The following is a 13894-nucleotide window of genomic DNA, read 5'->3' on the forward strand; positions in this document are numbered from 1 at the left end:
GAAATGTATTAAGCTTTTGGTTTTGCTAATTTATAAGCAGTCTGATTTTATGTATAGAATCATGAATGTCTGATACTTTTAATTCATATTGCACATTTCCTCTCAGAAATATGTCTACTTTGCCTCTGTCTTCATGTGGCTGCGTATTCGCTTGAGAATTAAGAAATATATTTTTTGACCTTTATGTTTTTTGCAAATTTTTTGTCAAAATCAGTCAGTAGTTTGTCCAGGCAGCAGTGATGAACAAGACCCTGAAAGCCAGATGCACAGGGAGCGTGACCGCTGAAGCCTTTAGTCCTTACTGATGCTGAAAATGAGGTCATGCAGATGCAGGTTTCTGCTAAAGCAGAATGACCTGATGAGTAATGACCTGGGTCATTACTCAGCAAAATTTGGGAAAGAAGCAAGAAATATAGGATACAATCCTGGCAAATAAAACCAAGAAAAGAAGGACCCTTTTGTTCTGCTTAACTTGCCCTTTGCCAGACAGGTTGTTGTCCTGATGCTGACTGCAAGCAAGTAATCCTATTAGGCTTCAGAAAATAGGCTTACCTTGTTATCTGAAAATATTTGGGTGGATCAAGCTCTCGAAGAAGTTCAAGGGGGAACACTTTTATTAAGGAGTTCTTCAGGCCTTGAACTAGCACCTTTACCTGTAGTCACAACTTACTGTTAAACTCAACAAACCAGCACCTCCTCTTGAAACCTGCAGGGAGAAAATATTTTGCATGAGACTGTGTGTGAGGAAGCAATTGCCCGCCCAGACTGAACTCACTTTGCACTTTCAGAGGCCCTGTTTTTCCAGCAGTTCTTGTGTGTTCAGGGATGCATCCTACAGCTGAAATGCTCTCCTTGGATGGCAGTGCAAGGCTGCCTACTCCGGGACCATGTTATGGTAAGAAGGTTATTTAGGGAGTGCTGCAATGAGGTAACAGGGATAGAAGGGGTCCAACTCTATGTTGTGGCTGCCTACACTTGTAAAGGATGATTCTAAAAATCCCAGTGAAATTACAAATGAAGTATAAAAATTCTGGTTTAGTCTCTGTCTGCCACATCTTCCTGTTCTAAGGAAAAGACTGTGTGGGGTAAAAAATATTCATCACAAGCCAAAACCACTCCAGATTTTGCTGTACTGCAGCAGCAAAGCTGTATAAAACTACTGGATTTAAGACTTGCTAAGTCATGGAGATTTAAAGGGTGAGTATCATGACTAGAATGAAGACAGATTTACTTATCATTCTGCTAACATAGTTATGTACACTGTTTATTTCAGATTGAGTTTAATCAGGCGCAGACTGGAAAAATAAATCCTTGCTTCTGCTCATAATCAAAAACAGGTAGTTCTAGGAACAAAGGTGCTTAAGCGTGAGAGACTGTACACAGCAGAGAAGGTTAGCAGTAAATCAGGACTTTGACATTGGGCAGATAATTACTGGGAATAGTTCTCCTCTGAACAATTATCAGGAGGATGTGTTTGGTTTCTTAATATGCTGTAGAGCCAAGGTTGAGTAATGAGGTTTGATATTTCAATGCCTCCCTCCCGTCTGAAGCAGCTGACTGACAGTTTGCAAAGGTGAATGGCAAATTCTGCTTCTCTCATGATGTTTAAGGGGCTGATTTTGGTATGATTTTTCTTTGACTATAAATGCAGATACCATGAGATATCTTGTGTTGGGGCATTTCATTTATCTTTTCAGTTTTGGTGTTGGGAATTGGCCATATACAAAGTGAAGAATGTGATTTTTACTTCATAAAGTGATGAGTAAGAAGTAATAGGTCTTTAGATTGCTTTTCAACTTCTGAAGAACTGCATGGGCAGTTTGTTTTTTGTCTATTTATGCTCATTCAACTAATGTTAATGAACTTGTCTGAATCTGCATTTGAAAAATGTAAACATCTCTTGCATCCAGTGTGTAGAAAACTTAACAAACAGCAGCGGGAAGATAATTCCATCAGAGGATTTTCTTCCTTTGTTTGTTATGATATTGTCAACAGCTCTTGATGAAATTACTTTCTTACATCTTGCTTCAGCCCATATATTACTATTTTCCAAAGATTGTTCAAACTATAACTAAAAATTGATGCTTTTCATGTGCCTCATGTCAAAAAAATAAAACAACTCTCTACATTCCAGAAATATCTTCCTAGATGGATATTTATTGTTTTGTTCACTTGCCTAAATTTCATTTGAAAAAAATCCTTCTTCTAGTTGTTTAAATGTTCTGTTAGGAATTTAGAGCTAGGTAATGACTTTCTGCTGTCCCTATCATGTCAGATTAAGTGTTATGTTCAGAAATAAGTGAAAACCAGAAGGGGTTCTGGCAAAGACTTTTTCAGATCCTGTGGTGTGGATATGCAGGTTTTTCAGGGTATGTATAATTATCTTAAGGAATGTAAATGTTCCACTAGTTCATTTTTTTTCCCTGCTGGGTCTAAAACTAAATTATTTCTTAAGGTACTTATGAAATGCTTGGGAGAACATGGAAATTAACTGACCTTGCAAAAATGCATTTTTCTTTAATTGTTCTCATGGGCTAGCTGTATTTCCTGTAGCAGGATATAATTTCTAATGGGATCATCTTAAAAAATAAATTTCTAACCTGAAAAAAAAATCCTTGCGAAGTGATACTGCATTAAAGCAGATGCTTAACTGCATTCCTATCCATTTTGAAATGTACATGGGATGGTTTTCTACCTTAAAGACCTCAAAGTAATTTAGGATTAAGGCTTCAGCAGTCGCCTTGTTTCGGTATGACAGGTGATGCATTACACTTGCTGAGGAAAAAGCAGTGAAGTATGAGTCCATCTGGCTATGTTTTCATTTAGCTATGAGCACAAAATAGCTGTAGGGAAATTTATGGCTCCTGCAAGTTTCTGGTTTGATTCAGAGCCTGGGCTTTGGCTCTTGCAGTCTGTGGAATGAAGGAAAGTATTGATTTTACAAACTCTGTGCCCTCTTGAATCTGTCTGTGAAGGGTCAGCATAGCTGTTTCATGAATAATGGGCAGCTGAGATCACAGTAGAAGATTTAAAAAGGATTAATTCATGTTGAATTGAACTTTGAAGGAGAAATTTTGCCAGCTGATATATTGGCATGTTAGTGAGGAGTTGCTTTAAGTAAAACTGTCCAATTATTTTCTTATCTCTTCTTCTTAATGAGCTAAGATGACATTTCTGTTCTCAAAAGTCAATTATGGAAGTAGCTATAAAATCTTTTATTCAGCTGAATTGTGCCTTACTCTCCTGAAACATGACCTGAAATATGGGTGTCAGAAAAGAGTTCATGGCAGCAGCCCAGAATGCATGCTAATATTCGCTTCTCTGCTGTGCTGTAGAGAAGAAATGACCACCTGCATGGAGGCTGATTTCTCTATTTTGTTCTCTGTTTTATGGATTTATGTGTGTAGAAAGAGCTTAAACACTATCTTCCACTTGCAGGGCTTAACTTGTGTGAGTAAAGTAAAGGTGTACTAAGTTCAAACTTTCTACTCTGGGCATATAGTTTAAGTCCTTTACTTTGCTGTTACCTTTTCAGTCCTTCCTGCTTACCCTTTGGATGTACCTGCCTTTGACTGTTAACTACCTAGGGGATTAAATGCAAAGCTTTTATTTTCTAACACACATTTAATGTAGATGCCTCACACATCACTGACACCAAATGTCTTACACCACCCTAGCTGTTTACCTCACAGGCACCAAAATCTAGGAATTTTGTATTTTTAGAACACTGTAATTTAAATAGGTATCCAGTGTAACTGATGATGTCCAAGTCCCATCCACTGCAGTAGACTACTGTACTAGCATCTTATTTGGCAAACATGGAAGTGTGCTATACTAATCAAGAAATTCCTGGTGCTTCCCATACATCCACTGTTTCTATGAAAATTGTGTAGTGATATCCAGTAGTTAAGAAAGGGACAGGGAGACCTGCATCCTCTATGGATTCATTGACATAAAACAATGAGCTGTGTGCAGGCAAAGAAAGGGGTAACACCTTGCTGCTCACCATTGATCTGCTCTTAGGATGGATTTGTAGATCCTCGAACATTGAGAAGTCAAGTTCTGGTTTAGCTCTGAATGTTCCTCTTGGATGATCTCACTTGTCTTATTTGTCCTCTAAGACCATTCCTCCCAGCAGGAGAAATACACTTGGGCTCCACCCTGCATGAGCCTGCCATGGCCGTGAAGGATTTAGAAGTGTTTAAAAGGGCTTCACGGTTTGAAAGCCCAAAGTTACTATAAAAAGCAATTAAAGATTGTTTTGCTAAATGTGTTCAGGTTCTTTGAATCACAAACCCATACAAAAGTCTCTGGGGGTATGTGAGTTCCATTGGCATTATCAAGAATGTGACTAAGGGTTTCTCATTCCTAATCAAGTATGTGTCGTCACTGCTGCGGTCTAAAGCTCTTCATGTGCAGTACAAAACATGTGACAAATACAGTGCTACTTTTCATTCGGCTACAAGCCTTCCCAGAGAGAACAGTTATTCTGATTATATGAATTCTTTAAGAGGAAAGATTTTGGTTTTGTTTTCTAGAGCTGTATGGTTGAAAGCTGTAGCTCCTGCTTCTGCTTACAAAAATTGGTAATGAAAACAATGCAAGCAACTTGTCAAATTGTGCAAGGACTGGGTACATTGAAGGAACCATAATTTTCTGGCATTCATGATAGCGCATTGATTGGAGTCTTGCTGTGTCTGATGATTTTCTTGTGAAAAGCCTCTTTATTTGCATACTGAGGCACTTTGACTGGAGGTGGTCTCAGAAATTAATGAAGTATGCCAATGTTCAAACAAATTCCACGCACTGACCCAGCTTAACAGTGTGATGAACTTCAATAAGCTGTCAAGTTTAAGGGCTTGTAGTAAAATGCTGAAAGTAGAAACAGGAAGAGTGGGATGAAACACTGACGGTGTCTAAGTGCTCTGTCATGTCTTGTCTGCAACTAGACCACTTTGAATTTCTACTTTTCTTTGAAAGTAGACTATTTTAGGTATCCATAGAACTAATACAGATTGTTGATACCACTTCCTCTCATCACATACCTTCATAATTCATTGCTCTCCTAATCCAGTGCATTTTTACTTTCAGGCATCATGCAAAAATCTAGAAAAATGCATTGCATATTCTCAGCGGGTCGTCATTATGTAGGCAAAAGTCAAATTGCATCTTTGCCCTAAAGCACTATTGCTTGCCTGCCTGATGTATAAAATAATGTCTTAATTTGTATAGAATATTCCTCATTTTGTTCATGTACTTCAGTGTGTGAACTCCAAAAAAAAACCCCAGATACTGTGGAAAGCAAATGAAAAAGTTTCATGTGCATAGCTGAGTGGAATTTATCTTTCCATTTGAGGATACTTGCTGGGATGTATTTCTAATCTTTGTTCAGCTCTACATACTGATGTTAAGCACAGTGTTTTGCCTTCAGACACCTTGCTATTTCCAGAACATTATGTGGTAGGGAGGTCAATGAGGGGATTATTGTGAGGAGATCTTATCAGTACTAGCGCACACTAATGAAAGTGAGACAAAGAGTGGTAGTGGAGACTAACCAACTATGTAGATAACAAGTTGTGGATTTCTCAGCTTCATGGAGTATTTGATATGGTCAAGGAGTTGAAATGTTGCTTGAAGAATTTGGAGCAATTTGTGAAGAACTGGAATGTGTGCAATATTCATAGCCACCTTTGCCAGTTAGTGACAATGTCTTGCATCAAAACAGGCAAGAATTGTTCAGATTTGATAGGTGCAAGCTAGAATTAGGGAATGAACTTTAGCTAGTGCAAAATTATCTCATTGGCATAACTAATACATGAAAGGAAAACATAGATCTAAGCAGAAAGCATACTGGCAAAGTTACTGCAAAGAGTCTCAGCAAAGTCAGAGGGTATGAAGTATGTTTTTGGATGAAAGCTGTAACACAGTGGCCATCATTTTAACCATTTGTGTGTGTATTTGTTTCTGTTTTACAGATGTAAAGCTGAGGTACAACAATAGTAAGGCTGAAAAAGAGGTGCTGGGTTTTGACATGTAATTTGATTTGATAGTAACCTAAATTTGGATGTATCTCTGCAGCAAAATGTTGGTTCAAAGCACATATTTCCATGCATTACATCTTTGTAAGTCGACTGTGAACCACTAAAGTAAATTAGAAGCTCTTTATTGACGTCTGGTTTATTTTAAAATGTTTGGTAAAGCAGTCACCTTGCAGATTTTGGGGAGTCTGGTACACCAAGGGCTTCAATCATGCTTCATATAGTCCCTTCTGTTAGAGAACTTTCAACTTCTTTGAATGAAGACAGAAGGCATCTTTCCTTAATGCAAAATTCAAATTCATCCCTAAAGCAGACTTCTTACAAGCATTAAATTAATTAAGCATTTCTAGAGAAAAAAATCTGTGATTGTGTTATCAAACACTGTGGTGTTACATGCATTCACAATGAGAGCAGTGACTGCTGGACTCTTTGCTTGTTCTCTGTTTGCTGATTTGAACCCAGACAAAGCAGAATGAGCTGAGCTACTGAAAAGTCTGTCAGGTACGTGCAAGCAGTGATTTTGAAGACACTTCAGAATTATCCAGATTTAAGAAGATTTCTCTTAGAAATAGCCAAATTCATATTCTTAATGAGAAGATTATGTCTTGCTATCTTGCTGGATATCAAAGTTCTTCTCAAGATCCTCTTGGGATCCAGGGGTTTATCAAAGAAAAATTTCCAGAACTTGTCAAAACAATGCACTTTTCTCTTAGCTTCAGTCTCCCAGATAGGTGAACACCATTTGCTGACATTTTCTTTTAAAGAAATCAGCCTGAGTCTGACACCAAGAAAAACTAAGCAAATTCTGTCAATATTATAAGTAGTTAAAATGTGCTTTTCAATAGCAAAGAGTGTAATGCATTAATGAGCACCAGTCCTAACCTGACCTGTTACAGAATTTGTAGAATGTGTGAAAAAAGAGAAAAATAAATAAAAAATGAAAGATTCATCTCAGCCAGCATATTAAAGTATAAATTAATATTGTTTTGATGAAGGGTAGGAGGAACAAGAACTAAAATTAGAGTTTGTTTCAGACTCCCACAAATGAGTTTTGAGTCTCAAAGTGATGCACAATAATCTTATCAGATATTTTTTGTCATGAGTTTACTGGTTTAAAGGATACCTTAATATGAATCATCAAGAATTTTTTTCCAAATTATAAACAAGGCATTTTCATTATCAAAGGCATTATCTTGTCTGATAGCAGGTCTACTATCTAAATTTGGGGGAAAACATTTATAAAAGAAGAAACAGTAAATACTGTAATACAAAAATTTGGCTGCATGAGAAAGTTTAAAAAACTCTTGCTAATACATTGAAATTGTTGTAAAAACAATTTTCATTGCCAAGAGGTTATCTGATATGGTCTGTTCCGTTGTAGTTTTTGGGTTTTGCCGTGTCTTTTCAAAAGGCTGGTATAAAACGTTGTGTCAAGTGGGCATCAGTTTCTGTAACAGTCCTTAGAATATGCCAGAAAGAAAGCAGGTTCCAATATTCCTGGTTTTTGTAGGCATACTGAATATTGTCAGAAATTTTGGTGTATGATAGCTCCTGAATCTATGAAACACCTCAAGCACCTATCATAAGAGAAAAAAAAAATCCAGGCAAATACAGTGATGACTCTGAAAGGTCAGTAGTAGAGGTTTCAGAATGATCTTCTATACAACTTACAAGATGGCCCTGAGTGCTCCCTGAGCCCACTAATAATCCACTGGTGAGTGAGGTGTGATGAGTGTGGGACACCACAGGGAAGCCATAAAACAGAACACAATCACAGTAATATTTGCCTGAAACCTTCAGCAGTAGAGAACATAGTTATATTTTGTGAATCAGCTGAACCGTTCCAGAATTTAGAAAATGTAAATTCTCTTACAGAGAAAAAGGAGCACAAAATGAAGTATGAAAAATTAAAATAGAGTATAATAACAAAGGCACATGGGGAAAAAGGATGAAATTTTATCCCCAGGGTCTTAGGTAGACTCAGAAAATGGATGGCCAAATATTATTTGACATGAATGTCATAAGTTAAAAGCTCATGTTCCTTCTGGAAGTACCTAATATATATCCTTTTGGATTTGTTTTATGATTTTTTTCTGTTTTTTAAAGAGCAGCTTTTAGTGAGGTAATACTATCTTTTCTGCAACTTAATCACATTTATATTGCTTATGTTTTTATCCATCCTTAAGGTTCTCAGTCTTAACGCTGTTCTAAAGGTAAATTCGCACGTAGTACACAGCGTTTAATTAATGGCTTTTTATCATCAGTGAAATTATGCAGCACATTAGACAGTGAAAAACACAGAAGGCCTAAATTACTAGTGCTTCAGAGATAGTTCTTAGATGAATGTGGACAGCCTATTATGTATGACATTATAATTTCATTATTAAATCATTCATGTGTTTATCACCTGGAAATGTAGCAGAAGACATATTTATTTGTAGTCATTGTACTCAGTGGTGGAAAACTTTTGCCCTCTGAAATATGTTTATCTTGTCACTGAGCTGACTTACCAATGTGATTTTCTACCTTTGGCAAAAGAAAGGTAATGCTTGCTGCAGTTGCTATGATACAAGACTAGTGCACTGAACTTTCCAAAGCATCAGCACACATTTTGTTCCATGCAGTTCCCTCACACTGCTACTGTCTCTCAAAACTCCAAATTTAAAATAAGTACTCACAGATATTTTGCTTGTTTGCTCTGAATGATTAGTGTCAATAGTACTGAGCTTTAATTTGACTAGGGGATTGAATTACATATTGTTTTCTAAAATTCGTAACAGGCTACAGCAAAACAAGGATAAAATGCACTTATCTAGAAGAGGCTTAATCAACCCTCTCTTCTCTAAGAGAGGAAAAGACAAAAAGAGGCACCTTCAGTGTAAAGTTTATCCCACAAGCCTAAGACTTTTTAAGCAAGGCTGCTTTTAATACTGGTTAGAGAGGACAGCTAGGTAACCTAAATGAAATGAGATACCTAACTTTTATATACCTAAAATTAAAGGAGATGAATCCCTTTGAATGGGAAAAGGTGAATTTTTTTTCAAACTTTTGGCCTGTGAATAATCCAAAACCAGATGTACAGATGGAGATGTCGCAAAATACTGGCAGTATAATGCTGTATATGGCAATAAAATAAAAGTCTAAATTTAATGCCATAGAGAAGCAATTCTGTAGAGAAAAGTCTGATAAATACACCTCAACCTCCCTTTCGTGCAAAAGCAAGGCTTTTGTTAGAGTTGTTAATGACATTTCTGTAAGAGAAGCCTTTCTCTCATTTGCATCCTTTGTCTCAATCTCCTAAAGCAAAACAGTTGACAGACTGTTTCTTCAGAGATGTGTAATGTATTCTCTGTCAGCTCCTTTGACTGTATTCTCAGGGATTCCTATTTTGATGACATTGCATCAGCTAGACAGATACTGAAGACAAGAAAATAAAACTTTTGAAAATACTGGCTTCTTGCTGACAGTGGATTAGTCTGCAGAAAAGATACTCCTTTTATTTTTATGTAGCCTGGCAATTCATCAGGTCTTCTCTAAGATATTAATAATTTTTGAGACTGGCAATATCTGGTAAGCTTAATGGATTTCCCTGCCGGTGTAATGAATGTGATTGCAATGAAGCATGAAACGAACTGTTTTAATGGCTTACACTTAGATCTGATGGTAATTTTTTTAAGGACACCTGCATCTTTCATTAGTTGAACAAGCAACCACTTGACTTCGAGTGAATAATTAATTCAAAAGTCTGAAGAACCATATTTATTGAACCTTAGGAAATATTACTGAAAAGTTTCTGGTAAATCACTTGAAAAATAAGTAATCACATCTATTGATTTTGAGATACCTTCTGCATGTTGAGACACAGTATGTAAAGTAGATGTGCTCTTTTCTCTGCAGCTGGGATGACAGCAGCTCGGTTAGCAGTGGCCTCAGTGACACTCTTGACAACCTCAGCACAGATGATTTGAATACCAACTCATCTGTCAGCTCTTATTCCAACATAACAGCCTCTTCAAGGAAGAACACTCATGCCCAGGTGAGTAGCTTTGTTGCCATTTGTTGCAACATCCCTGTACAGGATAGAAAAGTTTGGTATCAATGCCTTTAAATGAATGAGGTATTAATATCTTACAAAATCTTCTATTACACCTGGATGCAAGAAGCCATAGACTCCATTGACCCAGCCTTGGGCTGTGAGCTGACATTCCAAATTCCCTGCTCCCAGGATTTGTGTCACTGCTGAAGGTGCTGGCTGGTGAGACCCAGCTCTGCCCACCCTGGGGGAGCAGCCCAGGTCCCACCCCAGCTGCACCCTAACACAAAGCAAACACAGTATGATTGGATCTGTGATAATGGATTTCTACTCACTTCAGCTCATTTGGAGCATCTCTTCCAACAGATAACACAATAAAAAATAATATATTTTTTGCTTTTTATGAGCTGAAACACATTAGGGAATAAATATATGGGCTGTACTGTCCTTTCAAATGGCAGAGATTGTCTTCTCCCCACTGAGATCCAGGGATGAAAGTGTCAATGCAAGGTGACAATGCATTATGTCAAAATAGAGTTCTTAATACGATACAGACACAAACTATATACATCATACATATATGTGTGTGTCTGTGTATGTAAAGCTCTTGTGGCAGGTATTCAAGCATTTTTTCCCAGCTCCCCTCAAAATGGTGAGTAACAGAGAAGTCAATACAGAATCCTTGCAGGACTTGGTTCCCTCCAAAAAAGAAATAAAACCAGAAAAGTTTGTCTCAATAGGAAAGTATTGTCTGCCATGTCATCTGCTGTTCACTAGTAGGGAACTTTGAGCACTCAGCACAGGGGAAGAGTGGCTGCCTCCAGTGATTTGATGTCAAGTACGCAGGACACAAGACTGACACTTCTGATTCCATTTGGACTCCTGCAGGCAGCCAGTGTCTGGAATTCAGAGGTCTGTTTTGTCAGTGTAGATTTCAGCAGACTCTGTGAGCAGGAGAAAAACACATATTTGTTATTTCCCCCAGACAATAGGGAAATATAGTTACTTTTGGAATGAAAATTACTTTAATCTCCAACAGGACAGATACCAGACCAATGCTGTATTCAGGTAGTCACTCAAATGACTCCAGATAGCTCCTGCAGCCTACCATCCTGAAGCGAGGCAGGTATGTTTTGTTTGCAGAGGAAAAGGGCAGAGGTTTGTGTTCAGGGCCCCATTCTTCAGCCCTTACCATTGCCTTTCCCACTCCATCAGGGAATTCCATGGTTTTTAGCTGGAGATCAACCTCTTCCCTTTCACATCAACAATGATGGCCAGCTAGTTCTGGTTTGCTTGTTCCACTGCATAGTCATCAGGATTGGGAAATCTCAGGCTGACTTTTTAACTCCGTGGTTTTGTTTTTTTTTATCATTTGGGTAATATCATGTTCTAGCTACTCTATAATAAGCCTCTGTTTTATTTGCAAATTGTTCAGCTATAGACAAACATGCAGTGCATGTTCCAATTTTAGTTTCATTCCAGTTTGCTTATATTATGAAAACTAGGAAAATACGTTTATCAGGTATGCCTTTACCAGGCACATTAAGCAGAATTCACTGTATTCCAGTCTAGGTGGCAATCTCAATCAGAAGCTGAGATGAACAGAATACTCATTTTGACAGATTTTTTCAGGTCTTAGATATACTGCAACACAGAGATCTCTTTCTCAATCTTTTTAAGTGACTGGAGCAGTAAAGGCTGGCTATAGACTGAGACAGAAATTGCATATTTTCTTGTTGTTTTCTTATTACACGAATTATAATGGTGAAGAGAGGCTTTTAGAAAGTATTGTACTACTCTTTTTTTTTTTAAATTAGGCAGTTTGCTTTAAAAATGTATGACTATACATTTACAGTCATTCATTTATGATAAAATGTCTGTAAGCATGTTGTTACCTGTTACACATGTTGTAGCAATAACTTCAATGAAAACTTGCTTTTGAAGAACCCTGCAATATTTTTGTAGATATTTGCTTGGGCTTTTTTCTCGTCAGTCCTTACCCATAGTCTGTGCTAGTGCATCCAAAGTACATACGTAATTATGGAAATCTAGAGAGCTTTTGCCTTTTGTACATCTCAGCTGACAAATATGTAAACAGGAACTGATTATTCTGTCTGTCATGTAATCTATATTAATCCTCCCTATGGCAGCAGTGCCTGGGACACAGCCACAGAGGGGTCTCTGTGGTGAAGGAGCTGTGACAGCCCAGGATAATAAATAGCCAGTCCCTCAATGAGTTCCATTTTGCAGCCCCTCTTAGGCTGGTGATACCTGAGAGCAGCACCATATTTTTGCTGTTAACGAGGGGCAGAGGCAAGCAGGAGTGGTGAGAGGGTGATGTGCAAATAAGGCTTCAGACTGAGGTCAGGAGGCTGCAGAAAAACACAGAAGGAAGAGTTGCACTGAACAGCCTGTCAGCACAAAGAACACCGGTCTTGTCAGACACAGAGGGTAGGGTCAGTCTCTCTTTCTATTTAAGCCACTTTCACAGCTTCTACATTGTCTTGCTGGGCTGCTCTTCAGCACTCCCTTATCAGCATGCCTCAGGGAAAGCAGATGCCACAGGGGATTTAGGTCCTCACTGGTGTATCCTCCAAGTGGGTCTGAGTTTCAGAGGGAGCATGAGCCCAGCTGGTTGCCTTCACACCACGGATGAGTAGTGCTGGCATAAGCCTCTTTTTTGCTCTGTTAGCTGATATAGCTAGAGAGAGTTTCTTGTTGGACAGAATTCATTTCAATGGAGACAGGCCAGTAGAAAAGCCTGTCAGTACAGGCTGACAGTAGTACAAGTATTTTTGGGGAAGATGCTATCCTTGGTCACTGGTGGCACAACATACTCTGTTCTGCTGGAGAAATATTCCTAATCCAGTCATTGGAAGTCTTGGGTAGGAAAAGGCAAGAAGCCAGGCTGAGGTGATTTTAGTAGTGTATTCAGGAATTTGCTCACCCAAGCTTTTAGTTAAACCTCTCAGCACAGTGATTCACTTCTGAAATTTAGATTTAATTGAGGAACAATAGGGTATCACCACTGATAATTAGAGTGAATTACTTTCACTGTATTATAGTTTATCTCTATAAAGGAAAGGGGTTAAGTCTTTTGCAAATAAAAGAAAGAGAAATGTCATCCCCAAATGGCTATATTTTGTATGTTTTTAAACTTTTGGAATCAGTATACTAGTGTTTTAGAAGTTTCTGTGGCCCTTGCTGCAAATAGGTCAAATTCTCCTCCCCTGCTATAATTTAAGAAATCAGCAAATAACAGAGATGCTGGGACTGACCATTTCTCACACAAATCTCTTGTAGCTGAAGACAGACTCAGAGAAGCGCTCAGTTACAGACAGTGAAACTTGGGGCAGCACTGAAGAGCTGAAGAAGCCAGAGGAAGACTTTGACAACAGTGTAGACAGCAGTGGCAAGTGGAAAGGCCTTCCCTCGGGGCTGTCTGAAGAGTCGGAGAAGGGGGGACAGAAAACATCTCTCTCTGTGTCACAGACCGGATCTTGGAGGAGAGGCATGACTGCACAAGTGGGAACAACTCAGTCCAGGCACAAAGCAGGAACAAGTGCACTCAAGACCCCAGGTAGGAAACAGTGTTCAGATTACAGTGGTCTTAAAATAACTGATGGATGTTATAGATGTATACATACTATATGCATTGTTTGCTACTCTCATAAATGACTGAAAGCTCAGATTTTAATATTAAAATAACATTTTCATTTCTGCTAGTTTGCTACATGCATAATAATGATTTATTAAGTATGCATAGGTGCCTACATAACAAAACTGTGATTGCATTTTGTTGTGCTGTCATCTGTGTATGTCA

At 38.2% G+C, this 13894-nt stretch overlaps 1 protein-coding gene across 3 annotated transcripts in view; it reads left to right on the plus strand.

Moving 5' to 3' along the window:
• The window catches only part of NAV3 (neuron navigator 3), a 251568-nt gene that overhangs the window by 175049 nt on the left and 62625 nt on the right, over positions 1 to 13894 (plus strand). For all 3 annotated transcript variants that reach the window (XM_059472357.1, XM_059472358.1, XM_059472359.1), the window contains exons 13-14: positions 9936 to 10074; positions 13375 to 13651. In XM_059472357.1, coding sequence (XP_059328340.1) covers positions 9936 to 10074; positions 13375 to 13651 — 416 coding nt within the window. The remainder of the gene's footprint in view (positions 1 to 9935; positions 10075 to 13374; positions 13652 to 13894) is intronic.

The sequence above is a fragment of the Ammospiza nelsoni genome, chromosome 5 (assembly GCF_027579445.1).
Source record: "Ammospiza nelsoni isolate bAmmNel1 chromosome 5, bAmmNel1.pri, whole genome shotgun sequence".
NCBI lineage: Eukaryota > Metazoa > Chordata > Aves > Passeriformes > Passerellidae > Ammospiza > Ammospiza nelsoni.